This window comes from Grampus griseus, assembly GCF_964374135.1.
Source record: "Grampus griseus genome assembly, chromosome: 17".
Taxonomy (NCBI): domain Eukaryota; kingdom Metazoa; phylum Chordata; class Mammalia; order Artiodactyla; family Delphinidae; genus Grampus; species Grampus griseus.
The window spans coordinates 66,872,750-66,893,655 of record NC_139011.1 but is presented as its reverse complement, the minus strand read 5'-3'; the positions used below and the strand labels follow the sequence as shown (position 1 = coordinate 66,893,655).

The window sequence follows — 20,906 nt, the reverse complement described above, 5'->3', positions numbered from 1 at the left end:
CATTTGTATTCCAATCAAATATGAATTTCATTAAAATTAAAATCTGTGTTAAAATATTTTTCAGGAAAGTACATTACCATAGATCTTAGTCTTTTTATATACATTTCTTATTTTCCTTACCAACGTTTTATGATGTAGAGTTGTACATTCTCCGACAGATTTTATTTTAGTTACTAATCTGGCAAGTGTATTCATTTGCAAGCAAAAAAGAATCTAAATGGTGGTATTTGATGAATATATGTATATGTGTCTCCCAATATTTTTATTTTGCCTTACTTAGCTGAGACAAACTCAGAAGTGGAAAAAAAAAAAAAAAAAACCAAGATGAAACCAAGAGCCATTCCCCCAAAATGACTTCAGGGTCATTAGGAAACAGATAGTGCAGCCCCCTCATTTTATTTTATTTTAGTTCTAAATATTTATTTATTTGTTTGTTTGTTTGTGCTGGGTCTTAGTTGCAGCTCGCCAGCCCCTTAGTTGTGGCACACAAACTCTTAGTTGCGGCATGCATGTGGGATCTAGTTCCCTGACTAGGGATTGAACCCAGGTCCCCTGCATTGGGAGTGTGGAGTCTTAACCACTGCACCACCAGGGAAGTCCCAGCCCCCTCATTTTAAGAGAAGAAACTAAGACCCACAGAATTTGGGTGATGTGCCCAGGCCCCCCACTAACAATGTGCTACAGTCAAGTCTCACATCCAGGGTTCCCCTCCAAGCTCCTTTCCAGCACCCCATGTTGCCCCAAGCTTCATGATTTTGGACAAGTCGTTTCATTTCTCTGGTCCTTGGTTTCCTTAGCTGGAAAATGAGGGAGACAGATTCACTAGAACAAGATTTCCCAAATGGGTTTCAAAGAAGACCAGCCTCTGAGATGACTGTGGAGTTAAAAGTTTTCTTGGTCATCCAAGTTTGAGAGAGACTAGACGCCTCAGTCCTCTCCTGGAGATTTCTAATGGATATCGGCAGAGGGAAGGCTTTAAGAAATTCTTCAATAAAGAAAAACGTTGGGCTTCCCTGGTGGCGCAGTGGTTGAGAGTCCGCCTGCCGATGCAGGGGACACGGGTTCGTGCCCCGATCCGGGAAGATCCCACATGCCGCGGAGCAGCTGAGCCTGCGCGTCCGGAGCCTGTGCTCCGCAAGTATTTTGTGAGTTTATTTTCCTGTTGTTCTCAGGATTTGTGGAAGCCTTTTACAAGCTGCAGCCTCTTTCAGTATGCCCAAAAAAACAAAGGAAGTGGGTTGTCTGTTCCATAGTTATCAGCACATCAAACAGCAGGCCACCCAGCCCACCCCTATACCTTGGGATGAGTGTGGAAATGATGCAGAAACAAAAGTGAGACATCCCTGGGGGAAGGTAAGCAGACACGTCAGAGTCCTACTGGTAAATTACTCACCCCACCTGAAGGTCCTCCTACCAGAGAAACCTTGAAGTTTGTGAGTTCTCCTTCATTAAAGGAGAGGGTTAGCCCTGACAGTCACACAGGGCTTTATAAAGATAAATCCACTTAGAGACCATGTGTTAACTCCTCACCAAAGAATGACCGTCATTATTCAGGCTGGGTGGTCCTAAAGGCAGCAATCACTGGGCACAAAAGATGACTTGAGTTCCTACTCCCAGACTACTAAGCATCGCTGTTCAGGACAAGCTGTGTCCTAAAAGATTATTTGTCATTTGTCACACCAAATGAGCCCCTAAACTCCTGGACTGCAAGCAACCGATCTTTTAAAAATATAGCTTGGACCACAGGGGGATTTCTGAAACAAACAAATTTTTGAAAAAGCCTCTCATGGGTAAATCCCAGTGGCAGCTCTATGTTCTCAAATAAACTGCTACTGGCTTTCCTGAAAATCCCCAGAGACAGAAAAAAAGAGGAAGGAGCTCCTGGTTCCTTTTCCCCAAGACTCAAATTGAGCTTTGCTAGACCTCAGGATCCCAGCATAAAAGCTAGTACTAGTTCCATATTTAAAACCACTCAATTATACCCACACACACACACACACACACACATATATATATTTATATATTTATATATGTTATCTTAAAACTAGGCAGAGGGGGAAAGTACAGTGAATTTTGCTGGGAGGGAATCTCAACCTTTACTTTCATGGAATTCCCAGTATGTTTCCCATAGGTATAAAGTTACAAAAAGCATTCAGATTTCCAAAACAACCCACAACAATGTACTCAACATACTACATTATGCATCAGAATTCCAATACATGCACAGAAGCAGACCTCCCTCCCCAATAGCATTCAGAGGTTCCCCCCAAATAACACACGTGCTGGGAAATGGGCACCAGCTCCGAAACAGTGTTGGGGAGGTCCATGGCCCAATATCACAGAAGTTTCAGAAATGAAGATGGAGGTAAGAAGCTACATATGGCAGATGGCCAGCAAGATACAAGAAGACCAAGCCACAGTCATTCCTTTGAAAGGCAATCAGTTCTGTCTAGAGTTTCTCCGGGAGAATAGTTTCCAACCCCGACAGACCAACAGGATCATCTGGGAAATTTTTAAAAGGAACAGATTCTAGGGTCTAACCAGAGTTCTATTAAATCAGACCCTGAGGGAATACCCTGGTGGTCCAGTGGTTAGGACTCAGTGCTTTCACTGCTGGGGCATAGGTTCAATCCTTGGTCGGGGAACTAAGATCCCACAAGCCTTGTGGCGAGGAAAAAAAAAAAAATTAGACCCTGAGAGGTGGGTCTAGGAATCTGCATTGTTAAGGATGCTTCTCTGATAATAACGATGTTCAGACATGTTTAAGAATCCTATTCTGGGGTTTTGATACTAGAATGATGGACTGATGTCACATTTTACATGTCACAGTTTTCAAATATCCTTTAAGCCTTAGTTTCGTCTTACGGATTTTGATTTCTATTTAAGTACCTCCTCAGCAAATGCAATGCCCTGTGGTTTCCTCTATTTTTAGCACTTACCATGATTTTTAATTACTTTTTGGTTACTTGTTTATTGTTTGTCTTCTCCCCTAGACTAAGCCCTGTGAAAGCAGTTCTGTTCCAGCAACTAGCACAAAGTAGGCGACTATAAAACTTTGCTGAATGAGAGGACACGATATTCACTTATTTCATTTCATCTTATTGCCCAGTGTGTAATGTCCATGGGGTAGAGTTATCTCTTTAGAAACCCTCCTACACTGTTGATGGGAATGTAGCCACTACGGAGAGTGTTCCTTAAAAAACTAAAAATATCAATAGAATTACCATGTGATCCAGCAATCCCACTCCTGGGCATATATCCAGAAAAGATGAAAACTCTAAGTTGAAAAGGTACATGCACCCCAGTGTTCACAGCGGCACTATTTGTAATAGCCAAGACATGGAAGCAACCTAAATATCCACCAGCAGATGAATGGATCAAGAAGATGTAATATTCTTATGTAATATATATATAATGGGATATTACTCAGCCATACAAAAGAATGAAATAATGTCATCTGCAGCAACGTGGATGGACCTAAAGATTATCATACTAAGTGAAGTGAGTCAGACAAAGACAAATATCGTACGATATAACTTACATGTGGAATCTAAAAAAATGATACAAATGAACTTACTTACTAAAACAGAAATAGACTCACAGACATAGGAAACAAACATGGTTACCAAAGGGGAAAGGGCTGGGAGGGATAAATTTGGAATTTGGGATTAACAGATACACACTATGATATATAAAACAGATAAACAGCAAGGACCTACTGTATAGTGCAGGGAACGATATTCAATATCTTGTGATAACCTATAGTGGAAAAGAATCTGCAAAACAATATATACCTACAGATATATATATATGAAACTGAATCACCTTGCTGAACACCTGAAACACTGTAAAACAACTATACTTGAATTTTTTTTTAAAAAAAGAATTATCTCTAGATCTGTTGAGAATTATCACTTTCTTATTCCCAAGTCAATGGGATGGACCAGAGCAGCTGGGTGGCCCAAGATCACGTGGTGGTCACGTGGCAGGACCAAGTCTCGCACAAAAACTCAGGTTCCACTTTCACTCCCTTTCCACGCTCCCACACTGCCTCCCTCAGCGAATATTACAACTGGATTCCAAATTATTAATATCAAACTTGCGAAGAGATGGCCCCTGGGTCTCAAAGTCTCATGTTTCTTGGCATGACAGGCAATTGTGCAACTCAGAAGCATAAGCCACTGGGGACGTATGTAGAAACCCTGAACTCCCTCTATTCATTTAACAGAGAAACAATATACATGGTGTAAGGTGGGAAAAAGAAAGTTCACTCGAAAACTCTGGCATGATAAATTCTAGCTCTCGTAAAAAGAAAAATGCATGTTATAAGAGGAAGATTATTTAGCTACAAAAAAAAAATCCTCACAAAACTGTTAGTAAAAGAACGCTTTGCGGGAAAGAAAGAAAAGCACATTTAATGGAAACTTGAATACGGAGGGGAGATTAATGAATAAAATATCATGAGTTCTAAACTAAATAATTTACAGGAAACCAAAAGGAATATCTAGGAAGAAGAAATTCTGGAAATTAAATGGATAAAAATACAATAATAATGTCGAAATGACTAAACTGGTCATTTAAAATCTGATTTGAACAATAATGAAATTGGAAACTCATCCATTTGGGACTAGCAATACTTTGTTAACACAGACTTTGACCTATTTGTCCTATACCTGGAGAAGTGACATTTAATCACAACAGCAGGTTTACATTGTATGGAGTCATAAGGGAAATCAGTTACTGAGCCTGTTAACACAATGGCAATTTAAAAAAAAAAAAAAGTGAATTTTTCAAATTATATTTACACAAAGTATTTCAGCAAACATCTCTCATAAGAGAAGAATACAAAGAGAGAGCAAATCATAGCAAATTAGGTAATAAAATCAGCGATAAAATATTTGGCCCTTTTAGAAAGAGAACAGTGCCTTATGGAACACAGAAATGGTATCTGACTCACACCGTAACTTATATCCACAAGCCTCGTTAACATTGGTCTATGCCTACCCAGTGAGTTCACCCCCTACAGACATGAGATAACCCTTCCCAAGGGTTATAGCCTCGTACAGTGGAACACCTGTTTGTGGCTTAAATGGCGGAATTCCACACCAGGATAAGGGAGTCCAGTGCCCCAGACCCCAGTGGAGGTTTTGAGAGCTGGAGTAGGCACTCTGTACACAGTGGAATGGGCCAAGCCGCAGTAGACAGCCAAGAGAGCGAAAGCTCAGCATCCTGGTGGAGTCATGATGAAGATCCAAGGAAATGGTCCACTGAAATCCACAGGGGCCAAGCAGAGTGAAAGAAACAAGGGGCCAGGCAATGAGCATAAATGGGGGCACCCGGGCAAAGCAGGCTGGTTGACAATTCAGGGTAGGAAGTGGAGCCTGCAGAGATTTTCTGAGACACTTGCCAGGTGTTATTGTAGCCAAAAGCCTTCAAAGTGGATAGAGAAGGAACTGATGCCAGTTCCTAAAGACAGAAGAAACCCAAATAATAACAAATACTGATAACGCGACCGTTATCTGCGTGAGTCACATGGCTCGTTGATGTGAATCCAAACTTTACTCCGGACATCACCCCTTTCCAACTTTTTAGGTAAAATCTTTTGTAAGTGTAATTAAATACAGAAAAATCAATTCATTAGGCCTTTGCTTCCTTTCTTTGTGCAAGCAAACTCTGAATGTGGCGCCCCAGGCAATAAACTCACTAGGGCGAGAGAGAAGGAAGAGGTTTTGATAATAATCTATAAACTATCGTTTGATCATGAAAAAAGACAGAGTAGAAGAAATGCAAACATTCCTACTCTAGCAACAGCAAGGTAAGGTCATATTTCTGGGAGACAGTATAAAGCAACTCCTGTGTTTTTTCTTCTACACCTCCAAGTCTAATACACACACACACACACACACACACACACACACACACACTTTCACGTGCCCATAGATTGCCCTCCATGAGAGGAGGTGAGCAAACAGGCCCATTTCTGTACTTCCCAGGCATCATCTCTCTGCACTTTTACACAATCCATCCCACCTTCCCGTCTATAATAAACCACGTGAGCCGAGACATGAGGAAGGGTCCTGAGGAAGCCAAGACCCAGGAGGGTCACTGGGTAGTGGCAGTAGGCCCACTCCAGGAACCACAAAAGGCTCTGGAGTTACCAGAACTTGCTGGCTGGAGACCTGATCAGAGATTTTAAAGTCTAGAATAGGACAGAAAAAAGCACAAAGACAGCCCATGAGCATGTGTGTTTCGGGGCTCCCTCCCTGTGCTCCTTAGCAATTACACTTGATTATAGCCAACAGCTCACATCATAATTATCTGAAGCCCATAGCAAGAGCATCTCGCCTGGAAGCTATTAATAACCTGAAAGCTTTGTCTTCTTTCTCCCTGTGGTCACTCTTTACATCGTAGGGGAGATGACCCTCCAGACCCAGTGAAGCACAGAGTCCAGGCATCACTATGGGGCTTGGGAGAGGAGATGCACGCCCCCAGGAGAGGCGCCGCCTAGCCAAGAACAACCCTGATGTCACGGAACTACATACCTCTTCCCACCAGCTCAGGGCCAGCCTAACACACGGTGACCTGAGCAGGAGCAGTGAGTGCAGGCAACCGGTTCAGAAAAGCCACAAGAGAAGCTGTGCCCTGCCAGTGACGACGAAAACGAACACCACTCTCTTCCCAAACAGGATGAAATTTGTTTTTAATAATGACAGCCCACTTGGAGTGTTTAACCATGTGCCAGGCCAGGTCCTGTTTTAACTGCATCACACGCATTAACTCACAACTAGCTCACAATGATCCAAGTGTTAAGAGAGGTGGGATCGAGCAAAGAGAGGCCACAGAACCTGCCCCAGGTTACACCCTGGCAGAGCTGGGATTCGAATCCAGGCAGCCTGGCGCCAGCGGCCACACTCTTAACCACAAGACTGAACTGCCTTGAATATGCTAACTTCCGGATCTACGCCACAGTAGGCCCAGAAGAAATCAGAAAGTAGAGTCCAGGAAGACCCTTCGAGATGCTCTAATTCAATTCCATCCAAATTCGAAAACTGAAACCCAGAGGTGTCAAGTGACTTACTAGAGGTCACACAGCTCACAGATCATCTTCAATCGTCCAGAACAGATGGTGCTAAACAAATAGTCAAACTAGACTGTAAGTTCCTTGAGGCCCACGAGTCCCTTTTTAGGGTTATTTTTAGAAATACAGTAGATAGTGACTCTCCTCTTCCAGTGTTCCAATCCCCAATTAAGCTTTTTTGTTTTGTTTTGTTTTGTTTTGTTAGCGGTACGCAGGCCTCTCACTGTTGTGGCCTCTCCCGCTGCAGAGCACAGGCTCTGGACGCGCAGGCTCAGCGGCCATGGCTCACGGGCCCAGCCGCTCCGTGGCATGTGGGATCTTCCCAGACCAGGGCACGAACCCGTGTCCCCTGCATTGGCAGGCGGACTCTCAACCACTGTGCCACCAGGGAATCCCCCCAATTAAGCTTTTAAAAAAATTTTAAAAAGTCATCATAGATTAGATTAGAAGTCTTCTGGTGTGGTCAAACTGGATTATTTTGCAGAAAAAGAAACTGAGGTCCTGAAAGGTTATGTAACTTAGTCAAAATTATATCAGTAATTACAGATGAATTTGTGTCAAATTACAAATTGGTCCCTATATGTGGTTTACCATTTCTACAAGACTGGATGACCTGGAAGGTTTAAGTCCTAAATTAGTCATTCCCAAAGTGGTATGAGATGTCATATAAGTGAATAAATAAGTGTCCAGTAAGAACCCATGTGAGGGTCCCCCGGCCTCTCCCTAACAACAATGGCTCTAGGACCTAAAATGAAAGAAAGAATGTATAAAGGAGAACACTGCACACCCAAAAAACTGAATCCAGCAACTGGAAGGTAGCACATCCATCTCTCTTCCGTTCTTGCATTTAGCCATCACTGCCTTCCATCAGTCCTAATTAAAGAAATGAAAACTAATTTCTTTTGAAAGTTTCACAAGGATGAAATAACTAGAGACATCTTAAATACCAGCAAAACTAAATTTCAGAATTATTATTCCGAGATATATTTTTTAGTCAAGTCTTTCTCGTAGGAAACTTTTGAGATTTATCTCAGGAAGATTTTTGCATCTTGTTAAAGGTTGCTGCTGCCCTCCACCTAAAGGAAAGCCATGAAAATGCAGTTCAAATCAGGAAAGGTTTACCTTCCAGCTGAAATTAAACACCAGGGACATAAGCATATTTCTAGACAAAATACCAGCAAATATATTTCACCCAATAATATAAAGGCACTTTGCAAACCAGGATTGTTGGTCCGTCTTTATACATTGATCAGAAGCTGATTTACAACCAGAATGCTAGGCCTAGAATTCACTACACAATCTTGTTCACTTAAATTTCTCCCCTCTTCTCACTAAAAAAAAAAAGCATCTTTTTTTTTTACTGAAATATAGTTGATTTACAATGTTGTACCAATCTCTGCTGTACAGCAGTGACTCAGTTATACACACATAGACATTCTTTTTAAAAAAAGCCTCTTAAAACTTCTATGTCCTTCATAAGAACTCAAGGCCAAAAACTTAGGAAAACACCTAATAAGACCAAAACCTATCATCATCATAATTATTATTATTATTGAAGTATAGCTAAGAACTCTCAGATGCTAGAAACTCAGGAACTGCACAACTCAGTTTCAGACACTTGCAAATTATGTAATTTCATCCTTCTGAAAATATTAATTACATGACTATGGTTTTTACTTTTAAGCAAGAGTAACCTGCACCTGCCTTTCTAGGTTATATTAGGTAACAGGGGTTAGCATTTTTGCAGGGTGACAGTTTCAAAAGCCATCATAACTCCCAGGACGGGAAGAAGAGTCTGAATTTACCGTCAGGTAATACACAGCTGCCTGGAAAAGGAGTAAAAGGAATGTCTGACTCCCTGGGGACAACTGTCACATGGCGACATCACTCAAGCCACCAGGGTGTGGAGGAAGTGCCAAGAGACTCACTTCCGATGGCTCAAGGAGAACAGAACAGGCTACGACTCCTCTCCAGACCTGAGTCCCAAGTTCCAGAACAAGATCATATCCAGCCAGGATGAACAAGGCACAGAACTAAAGAACTGAAGAGATGACAGGAATCTAAGAAACCGCTAACCTTGCCGCCTCCTCTCCTTCACACGTAACAAAATTAAGAAACTGAGCCAGAGTCACACCAGAAATTTATAAACGTTTTCCTCCCCCCTGCCCTCCCCTCCCCCTCCCCCGCCCCTCCCCTCCCCCTCCCCTCCCCTCCCCTCCCCCTCCCCTCCCCCTCCCCCCTCCCCCCTCCCCTTCCCCTCCCCCCCCTCCCCCCTCCCCCTCCCCTCCCCCCCTCCCCTCCCCCTAATGTCAACAGAGCTCAGGCCTTGAACACTGACCTTGAGTGCTGGTTTTGCCACCTTTCAGATGAACTTGAGCACATTAGTTAGCCTTGATTTTCTCATCTATAAAATGTGAAAAATGAAAGTAGCTGCTGATTTTCAACCAGGAAGCCAAGACTACACAATGGGAAAAGGAGAGCCTCTTCAGCAAATGATTTGGGAAACTGGATATCCACATGCAGAAGAGTGAAGTTGGACCCTTACCTTACACGGTACACAAAAATTAACCCAAATGGCATTAAAGACCTAAACGTCAGGCCTAAAACTACCGAGATGAAAACATAGGGGAAAAACTTCAAGACACTGGATTCGGCAATGATTTCTTGGATATGACACCGAAAGCAGACAACAAAATAAAAAATAGACAAATGAGACTACACCAAACTTAAAAACTTCTGCACGTTAAAAGAAACAATCAACAGAGTGAGAAGGCAGTCTACAGAATGGGAGAAAAATAATTGCAAATCATATATCTGATAAGAGTCTGATATCCAGAATAAATGACCTTCTACAGGTCAACAATAACAAAAGTAATCTGATTAAAAAATGGCACTGGGGCTTCCCTGGTGGCGCAGTGGTTGAGAGTCCGCCTGCCGATGCAGGGGACACAGGTTCGTGCCCCGGTCCGGGAAGATCCCACATGCTGCGGAGCGGCTGGGCCCGTGAGCCATGGCCGCTGGGTCTGCGTGTTCGGAGCCTGTGCTCTGCAACGGGAGAGGCCACAACAGTGAGAGGCCCGCGTACCACTAAAAAAAAAAAAAAAAAAAAGGCACTGGACTTAAATAGACATTTCTCCAAAGATATACAAATGGCCAAAAAGCACATGCCAAGATGTTCAACATCACTAATCATTAGGGAAATGCAGATCAAAACTACAATGAGGTATCAACTCACACCCATCAGGATGGCCACTATCAAAAGAACAGAAAATAACAAGTGTTGGTGAGGATGCAGAGAAGTTCAAACCCTTATACACTATTGGTGGGAATGTAAAATGGTGTAGCCACTATGGAAAACAGTAGGGATGTGCCTCAAAAAATGAAAAATAGAGCCACCAGATGATCCAGCAATCCTATTTCTGGGTGTATATCCAGAAGTATTTAAATCAGGATCTCAGAGAGATATCTGCACACCCACGTTCATAGCAGCATTATTCACGATAGCCAAGAAGTGGAAGCAGCCCAAGTGTCCATCCACAGATGAATGGATTTTAAAATATGGTATAAACATACTGTGTAATGTTATGCAGGAACTCTGTCACATGCTTCAACACAGATGAACCTCAAGGACATTATGCTGAGTGAACTAAGCCAGTCACAAAGGGACAAATACTGTGTAATTCCACTCATGTAAGTATCTAAAGTAGTCAAAAGCACAGAAACAGAAAGTAGAAAGGTGGTTGCCAAGGGCTGAGGAGAGGGGAAATTAGTGTTTAGTGGGTATAAAGTTTCAGTGCTGTAAGATGAAAAACAAATTAGAGATCTAGTGCACAACAGTGGGAATACACTGAACACTACTAAACTGTACAGTTAAAATGGTTGAGAGTAATTTTAATGTTATGTGTTTTTTACCACCGTAAAAAAAGGGGGAAAAAATGTACCTGTCACATAAGAGTTGTTCTGAGGATAAAATAAGATGATAAAGCATTCAGCACAATGCCTGCCATACATTAAACATTCAAACATATTTGCTGTTAAAAATAGCCCTTGTTGGGCCTGCCTGGTAGTGCAGTGGTTGAGAGTCCGCCTGCCGATGCAGGGGACACGGGTTCGTGCCCCGGTCCGGGAAAATCCCACATGCCGCAGAGCGGCTGGGACCCTGAGCCATGACCACTGACCCTGCGCGTCCGGAGCCTGTGCTCCGCAACGGGAGAGGCCACAAGAGTGAGAGGCCCACGTACCACACAAAAAAATAGCCCTTGTTAGACCCCATGTATGAAACCATACCAAAGGCTTTTTCTTTTGATTTAATTAAGCTCTCATTTATTTTTAAGAGAAATTCTAGGTCTTAAATGCCTTATTAAATCTACCCTACGTCTCCTCTCGAGGTCCAACTATTTAGCTGGTGAGCTCTGCTTTAAAATGCTGATTAATTGCTTTATAGTTTGCCAGAATTCCTCATCTTGATGTTTTCTTTTACCATCGCCACTGAAACAGAGCTCAGATAAAGGGGGAAATGACATACCACTCCCCTTAGTACATACATGTCACGCACACATACACACGTCATTCCTCTTCAAGGGTTACAATAGTCTCAACTCCAAAAATATGTCTAGAAAATCTCTATGGTTAAAAACTTTTAGGGAATTCCCTGGCGGTCCAGTGGTTACAACTCCACGCTTTCACTGCCAAGAGCCTGGGTTCCATCTCTGTCTGGGGAACTAAGATCCCACAAGCCGCCTGGTGTAGCCAAAAAAAAAAACTTTTAAGCTGATGGGAAGTGAAGTTACAGTAAAAACCATGAAACCCTTCGTATCTTTACACCCACTAAAAATAATCTACCATGGCACACTACAGTATCTCCCATGATCTACTAAGAAAATAATATCGTATAGATACTATGCTGTCTACTGGGTAATATGTAGCAATGAGTAATGAACAGTTCATCTCTATTTCCTATCTCTTGTTTGCTAGAAGGCTTTCCTATTTACAAAGACAGGTTCTTCCTGGGTCTTCTCCATCCAAGTGTTCAATGCTTTCTAATTCTGTGACCTAGAGATTTCTACTTCCAGTCCCAAGATATAAGAAACACAAAATAGGGCATTCCCTGGTGGTCCAGTGGTTAGGGCTCCACGCTTCCACTACAGGGGGCACAGGTTCGATCCCTGGTCTGGGAACTAAGATCACGCATGCCGCAGGGCACTGCCAAAAAAAGAAACACAAAATAACATAGTAACTTGAATGCTTAAGATAAAAAAAGTTGAAAGCATCACTAGTGACAGTTTTTTGTAGGGTAATTCCTTGTTGTGGGATCTGTCCTGTGCAATGTACGATGTTTAGCAGAAACATAGGCCAAGATATCACTAAATGCCACGAGGTCCCCTTCGAATTTTGACAATCAAAGTTGACTCCAGGCATTAACAAGTGTGTCCACTGCGAGTGGAGGGAATTACCTCTAGTTGAAAACCACCATTTTAGAATGACCCGTAACCTATGCTGTTTCCCACTGGGAGCTGAGGTTCAGAACATACAGAGCCTGGATACTGAGAATGGTCTTGGACGAGGAGGACCACCCAGGAGATAGGGTGGAATCCCTGTCTCTTTTCTCTAGATCAGGGAGACGGAAAACACAGGGTGAGAGCACCAGCTCCGGCAGAAGTACCCAACACAGCAGAACACATTGGCACGGACACACGGTCTCTATTTCCGAATATTTCCCCCAAAAGACACAAGAGAACCATCCAAACACCCAGGTATGTTTCTTCACCTTCACTTCTCTCTGAAGCCTTCATTCCTAGAATGCCTACTCTAACATCCATTTTGCCTCCATTTTTCTTTTCCAAAATCTCTATTCCTTCTTTTTAAAATGATGCCCAAGGGTTTCCCTAGTGGTGCAGTGGTTAAGAATCCACCTGCCAATGCAGGGGACACCGGTTCGAGCCCTGGTCCGAGAAGATCCCACATGCCGTGGAGCAGCTAAGACCGTGCGCCACAACTACTGAGCCTGTGCTCTAGAGCCCACGAGCCACAACTACTGAGCCCACGTGCCACAATTACTGAAGCCCGTGTGCCTAGAGCCTGTGCTCCGCAACAAGAGAAGCCACCGCAATGAGACGCCCGCGCACCACAATGAAGAGTAGCCCACGCTCACCACAACTAGAGAAAGCCTACGCGCAGCAACAGACCCAATGCAACCGAAAATAAATAAATTTATTTAAAAAAAAAAAAAAGCAGAGCCAAGTGTGTGGGTTTGTTTGCTTTCCCCCACCAAAGGGCCTTATAAGGTGAGCTCAGAGCTCACCTGGGTTTGCAGAGGTCACAGATTTACCTCTAACGTGTAGAGTTCCAGCAACAGAGAGAAACCCATCAGCCCAGAGCCTCCAGGGTGGTGAGAACAAAAAGAAAGTGGTGCTCCCTTTGGTTAATAGCAAAATGAACATCTTTTGTCCCAAGCCACTCTCTCGGTGGACTCAACAGCGATCACGATGGAATTCAGAAAAGTTGCCACAGCTTATGATACACCCAAAACTGACATCTTGCTTTTGCAAATGCAGTAAATGGCGGAAGGGTTCTTCCTGATGAGATAGAAGCTCAATCAGCAGCTGGTTTTGCCAACAGTGGATCCAACCCCAAGCCCAGAGAGAAACTCTCCACCGATCAGAAAAGTCAAAGATCTATGGTCTTTAGACCCTTGTTGCTCAAAACATGACCCTTTGACCAGCAGCTCTGGCCTCACCTGGGAGCACATTAGAAATGCAGAATCCCAGGCCCCGCCCCAGACTTCCAGAAGCAGAATTGGCATTTTGAAAAGACACCCTGGTGATTCACACACACACCTTAAAGCTTCAGAAGGACCGAACCACATAGATAACAGAATCCATAGCAATGTTAAAGATGTATCATAACATAACAGCTCACCTGTTATTTGCAAGTGAGCTGAATACATCACTGTCCGTCCACTGCCTTTTCCTCAGTGATGCAGGAAGCCCTTCTGCTTTTCAGCTAGAATCTGAAGTTGGTTTATCTGTCAGCATCTTAGACTGACTAGTTTGTCTTAGAGGCCAAAGGTGACCAACCAGGGAGCTGATATAAATTCAGGACTTGTCAAGGGTACAGAAGATGTACTCATTTGGACACAGATGAACTGTCCCAGGTATATGTGAAACTCACCAACATCCTAGCAAGGAGCTGCCGAGCCACCAACACCCAGCTCTCCTCACCCTGCACTGCATCCATCCCAATAATTCCTCCACACGCCCTGGATCATTGCCTCAAATCCCTTAACGGTCACTCTCCCTGGTATTAGTTTCCAGCGGAGATTTTTTTTTTTATTTATTCATGATTTGTACAGAACCTACTTCCCAAAAGGGACTGTATGTGGCTTACAAAGATGAATACCTTGTAAACAAGATGAGCAAAATTAAAGCAGAATAAATACCCAGTTAGCAGTCTCAGAAGAGAGTGTATATTCACATGATCTTTCCTCTCTTGGCCCACCTCACGCCCCCATCACTGCTCCTCCCCGGGAAAGCAGAAGGGGGTTAACGTGACAGATGAATCTGAAAATAAACTGGGATGCTCAGTTCATTTCCTCCTCTTTGCCTCTGGGAGGTGAGTGTGCACACGGGGCGTAAAAATTCTCCCCTGCTCCTTTTCAGCACAAGTCTTGTACACACACCCCTCGACCACAGGTCACGTGGGGAGACCCAGGGCTGCCACCCTGTTGAGGTCCAGCATTGCCGGCGGCTGGATGGGTAAGTCTATTTAATAGTGCGATTATGGGGCTTCCCTGATGGCACAGTGGTTAAAACTCCGCCTGCCAATGCAGGGGACACAGGTTCAAGACCAGGTCTGGGAGGATCCCACATGCCACGGAGCAACTGGGCCCGTGCGCCACAACTACTGAGCCTGTGCGTCTGGAGCCCATGCTCCGCAACAAGAGAGGCCGCGATAGTGAGAGGCCCACGCACCGCGATGAAGAGTGGCCCCCGCTTGCCACAACTAGAGAAAGCCCTCGCACAGAAACGAAGACCCAGCACAGCAAAAACAAATTAATTAATTAATAAACTCCTACCCCCAACATCTTCTAAAAAAAAAAAACATTGTCCTGTACAATGTCTAAGGAGTGATTTCCCATACAAAGTTTTAATTTCCTACATAATGCTTCTTTCCTTTTTCCCAATTGTAAAGAGATATGTTTAAAGGTTTTGGTGCTCAGATGGAGTAGAATATCTTCCACTCTTCACTCTGCCCACTCTCCAGGATGAGTCTGAATTCGCTTCTAACACAGCAAAGTGCTGCTGCTTCCAGTTGGCCCAGTGCTTACCCCCATGTAATCCCATTTGCTCCTCAAAATATTACCGTGCGGGAAACAAATGTAACAATCCCCAGGTGGAGACGGAGGCTGGGAGAAGTTAAGGGATTTGTCTACGATCAGATCTGTCTCCTGACCAGTCACTGGTAGAGCCAGACGAAAATACAGATCGGCCTCGTCCGTGCTCTTTCTAAGGCACTGTCCCGACTCCGACAGGGGACACACCAGGGAGGTGGGGTGGCTGTCCCCACACTTGGCCAACGGCTGGCCCATTGCCAATCCTCACCTATCCTGAAAATCACCCCATCGGAGTTGTGGCTTTCTATTCTAGAAAAGCATCCTTTTTCTTCCTTTTCCCACCTGGTTAGCCATTCTCTCTTGCTTCCCTGTTTGGTTCATGAATTTCTTGCCCTGCAAAAGGTCACACTTTCTCTCTCTCTCCTTGAGATACAATTACAAACCATGGTACACTTGCTAACCTTACTTCTTCATAACTACAAAGCTTTCTCTATGCTCCGGGTCAACGCTGAGCCTCTCTCCTTGCAGAAGGAGTTAGGGCATTGAATGGGTGCAAAGACCGCTGGATCTCATCTACGACCACATCTCTTCTACGCTGAAAGCTGCCAGAATGTTAACACCGGAACTTTCAAAAGATTAAGTTATACATTTACATTCCATTTCAATGGTTTCTACTTTAATTCAGATATTTGTTCCTGCCTGCAATTATTAATCTGCTACCTGCTTTTTTTCCCCCTTCTTCTTCTGTGGTTGTCATCAGTTAGAAAGACTGACCAAAAACTTAAGAAAAGGGTGGGGAGTGGACAAGGTAATATAGAAGAACAGTTTTGCAGAAAATAACAAAGATATATAACAGTTATTTATTAGGAAAAATTCCATGTGGTAATGGGTTAACACTGCTCATGTTCTAAGAATATAGTAGTCTCCCTGATTTGAATTTGTATGGAGGTAACCTGTAAAAGCTGCTTTAAAAGGTCTAAAGAATGGTCTCGTTTTGATCATGTTTTGATGCCTTTAGGCCAGTTCTGCATCCTTCTGCACCATATTCAGAACTCTACTGAACGTGGCCCATCTTTTGGTTTCAGTTGACTTTCAGATCCTCTTGCCAAAAAGCATGCGGCGTGGAGGGAAGTTCAAGGTCTCTGGGGTCAGACAGGCGTGGGTTTGACGCCCATCAGCAAGCCACTTAAATTCTCTGAGCCTTTGTTTCCTCATTCATAAAACAGGGAAAACAATTCCCATCTCATAAGGCCATTAAGAACATTAAATCAAAGAATACAGGTAAGATTCCTGGTACTCAAACCACTGGAGCTTTTACTGAGAGCCATGTAATAAACAGACCCATGTAACAAGCAGAATTCTCATGAGTTTCCCAAAGAATGTGTCCTAAGGCATTCATCAAAATGTTTTCCAGAAGAGCCAATTATTAGTCAATATCTAAAGGAGAGGAGGAGGTGGTAGGTGGAGGAGGGGGGCGGGAGCAAATCCCATCTGTAGAACTTTCTTCCCCTTTCACATGTCACTTCGCTTGTTACCTTAAACTGGAAATATTTCTTCATTACATTGAAAGCACCTCAGTTGCTGGGATTGTGTCTCATTTTCGGTCTTCCCATAAGGAGTACAGTGCTCAGCACAGAATACGTACTTGCTCTTTTCATTCTTGATGGGCAACCACTACCAGAAAAGTTAAATCTCAGGGCTCTTACTAGTGGATGTTCTCTCTTTGCGTGGGGCTCTGCCTGTGTTTTTCATGAAGCAGATTTGTGTCAGTGGTACCTAGAAGCGGGATGGAAGGGAGACCCGAGTTTTCAAAGTAAATGGAGGAAAAGATCAGTAAGAATAAAGAAAACAATTGGGATATTTACAGGGTCAAGGTGTCACTCTAAAGATTGCTGATTATTTTCAAAGAGAGAAACGTGTGTTTGCAATGGAAAGACCTGGCAATCACCCACGCAACTAAGTGATTAAACTCATCAACACTAATGAATGGCCAGATGGATCTAATCGAAAACACGGAGTGTCACCTGTGAAGTAGTCTGGCCGAAAACGCTTCACCTGAATCGAATTACACCTTTGAACTCCCGGTTTACAAGAAATATAGGGAATGGAGGAACAAGGTAAGTGACACCACGAGGAAATAATCAGATTAATCTAGAATGTGGAACATTCCACAAATCAACTAGCCTTGTCACTTCAAAAAGTCTATGTGGTAGAGAAAGAAAAAAGTTGAGGCACTGTTCTAGTTTAGCAAATGCTAAGAAGGCAAACAGCCAAATGCAATGTATAAATGAATCTCAACTGGCTCCTGGTTTGAAAATGTATGTAGCAGACTTCCCTGGTGGCACAGTGGTTAAGAATCCGCCTGCCAATGCAGGGGACACAGGGTAGATCCCTGGTCCGGGAAGATCCCACATGCAGCGGAGCAACTAAGCCCGTGCGCCACAACTACAGAGCCTGTGCTCTAGAGCCCGCGAGCCACAACTACTGAGCCCATGTGCCACAACTACTGAAGCCCACGCACCTAGAGCCCATGCTCAGCAACTAGAGAAGTCACCGCAGTGAGAAGCCCGTGCACCACAACGAAGAGTAGCCCCTGCTTACCGCAACTAGAGAAAGCCCGCAACGAAGACCCAACGCAGCCAATAAATTAATTAATTAATTAATTAAAATTACTTAAAAAAAATAAATATCAGTAATAAATTTTTTTAAAAAAGAAAATGTATATAGCTAAAAAAGACTGAGTGGGCAATTAAGGAAATTTGAATATGGACTGGAATTTGATGACCATATGGAATGGTTATTAGCTTTCTTAGGAAGTTTAAGCTCCTGAGTTATGTAAAAGAATGTCCTTATTTTCAGAAGATATGTGCTGAAGCCTAAAGGTGTCTATAATTACTTTCAAAGGGCTTAACCTCCCATCCAAAAATATATATATTTCTATACACACACACAAACTGATTAAATATGATAAAGTGAACAATTATTGAGTCTAGGTGGTGGATACACTGACGTTCATTGAACTGTTGTTTCAACTTTCCTGGATGTTTGAAAATTTGTCACAACAAATGTTAGAAAACATGGAGGCAAAGTAACAAGCAAGCTATTCCTCTCTGCCTGAATAGAAATTTCTTTCTCTTACATTTAATAATAAAAACAAATTATAAAACTCTTGTCCTGATGCATTTGGGCCAGTTACTGGGAACTATAAATGGCTCAGACACCCTCTGTAACCGATTCTGGGGACAGCATACTGAGCAAAACGCATAGCCCTCTTCATTGAGTATCACTTTCACTGCCCTTTCACTGTCCAAGAGTACTGCTTTTCAGAAAATAGTAATGATGTTTCCCCCAATATCCTGTAACTGAGGGTCTTCAAACCAACAACAAAAATCGTTTTGGATAAACTTTACAACCTGTGATGTTGCTTCTGTATAAAGATAATCTAGTCATTCGATATCATTCAAGTTTTTTTTAAATAGCGACGCAGATGATACGTAATGAATCCAGATATGAAGTCAATAAAGTGTGTTTCATGTAGTCTGGGTTCTCCACTAACTCTGCTCTTGGGGGCAGGAATGAGAAGCAGCTGTGGATGAAAGTAGTAAATAACCTTATTCCACACACAGCAGTTACTTCTATTCCTTCCTGACCCTTCTAGAAGGACAGCTTTGAGAAGATAAGCTTGATAAATTCGAGCTTTTCCAAAGATAGGCAGCAACAGAGAGAAGCACCACCCCACAGTTAAAAGTTTGTATTACTTGGGAAAAGACAAGTGTGAGTCTGAAAATTAGTTCAAAGAACGCTCAACTATTTGATTCTTTCCCAAACAGAAAACACACCACACTAAGGCCAAAAAAAAAAGAAAAAGAAGATAAACTGAAGCTTAATGCATATATATGATATAATGCCATATATTATACACAATATACAACATCCAGTAAAATGTGAAAGTGCTTCCTTTTGATTCTTGAGTGCAAGCTTATCTGAGAGGAAAGTCTTACCTAGGTACAAGGATGCATTTTCTTTCTTGACATTGTCGTCTAAGTAGGTTGGTCCCAGGGTATAAATAGGTGTGGAGCCCATTCCAATGAGAATCTGCGCGCAAACGAATAAAGCCACATAGACCCAGTGACTGTTTCCCCCCGAGTCCTTGAGGCAGGTGGGAGGCTCCGTCGTGGCCGAGGAGTTGCCATTCTGACACAGGCCGTAGTTGGCCGCCGAGGCGTTCAGCTCTTGGATCTGGTAGGGGGGCGAGATGAAGTGAGGTAAAGCGAAAAGGGCGGCCCCCAGGGCAATGAGGAGTCCCCCCACGGCCAGCCACAGGGGCCGCCGCCCCCGGCCGCCGAAGTAGCTGACGAACACTACCACAACCAGGCTCCCGATGTCAAAGCAGCTGACCAGCAGCCCTGACTCGGAACTCTTCAGACTGTAGCGCCTTTCGATGGTGGTGATGACACTGCTCAGGTACCCGGAGACCATTAACGCCTGGATGAAGGTCAGAAAGCACATGCAAACCAGGAAACAGCGGGAATCGGTGAGGACCACATAGAAGCACCTTCTGCCCTGGAGCATGGCCAAAGTGGAGGACACCGATATGGGTTTGCCGATTTCCACCCTGTGGTGACTTTCCACCAGCCCTGCCATCTCTGCCGAAGTAGACGGGACGGAGGGGCTGGGGGCCCGCGGGCCAGGGCCTGGCTTCAACTCCTGATGGCCAGAGGCGGGCTTGGAGTCTTCTCCGGCAGGATTCAGGTCTGGCCTGCAGGAGGCGCTGTTCAGGGCGGGTAAACTCTTGGACCTAAAGGTCTCGGGTTCGCACTTCTCTTGGACCGCTCCTACTCTGGCGCTGGCCTCCAGCTGCTCTCCCGCCTGGGGCTGCAGCCCAGTGCCTCCTTCCATGGCTCGTAGAATTCAGATTCGATAGCCGGTCGCACTCAAGGACTCCGGCCCTTTTCATCCACCGGCAGGAGGGGCCGAAGCCGGGCCCAGGCAGTCGTGCCCACCAGGGACCGGGGCTGGGGATGCGGAGCCGCGCAGTAGGGCATCCTCACCAGCAGGGAGGTGCCCAGAGCATCCTGACCGCAGACGCGGCCCCGAGGCTCCTCAGCCGCGTGCCCCGGAGGGCAGGGGTCCGCGCGGTCCTGCGATGAGCCCTTAGGGTCCACCTCGGGTTGGCAGCTCGCGGCAGGAGCCTTGCGCGTCCCGGGCGCATCCCCTCCGCCGCCGCCGCCGCCGCCGCCGCCGCTCCGCCTGCAGCCCGGAGCGCGTACGCCCAGTGCCCAGCGTGGGGGCGGTTAGCGCTGCAGCCCGCGCCGCATCCCGCCCGGCTGGCTGGGCCAGAGGCGCTCGGTCCTCAACGCCTCGGCTCGCGACACCCTCGGGCGCAAAGCTGCCAACCTGCAAAGCAGAGAGAGGGCGGTCAGCGAAGGGCGGCTGCGGCTGGGACTGGCGTCCCGGCGCCCCGGGGGACAGCGCTGGGGCACTCGGAAGGTCCCA

General features: G+C 44.6%; 1 protein-coding gene across 3 annotated transcripts in view; it reads right to left on the bottom strand.

The window, feature by feature from the left end:
* SLCO5A1 (solute carrier organic anion transporter family member 5A1) overlaps positions 1-20,491 on the bottom strand; it is a gene marked incomplete at its 3' end in the record, with an annotated part of 119,519 nt that extends 99,028 nt beyond the window's left edge. For all 3 annotated transcript variants that reach the window (XM_082674912.1, XM_082674914.1, XM_082674913.1), the window contains exon 1: positions 19,412-20,491. In XM_082674912.1, coding sequence (XP_082531038.1) covers positions 19,412-20,309 — 898 coding nt within the window. In that variant the 5' untranslated portion in view covers positions 20,310-20,491. The remainder of the gene's footprint in view (positions 1-19,411) is intronic.
* Positions 20,492-20,906: the final 415 nt, after the last annotated feature.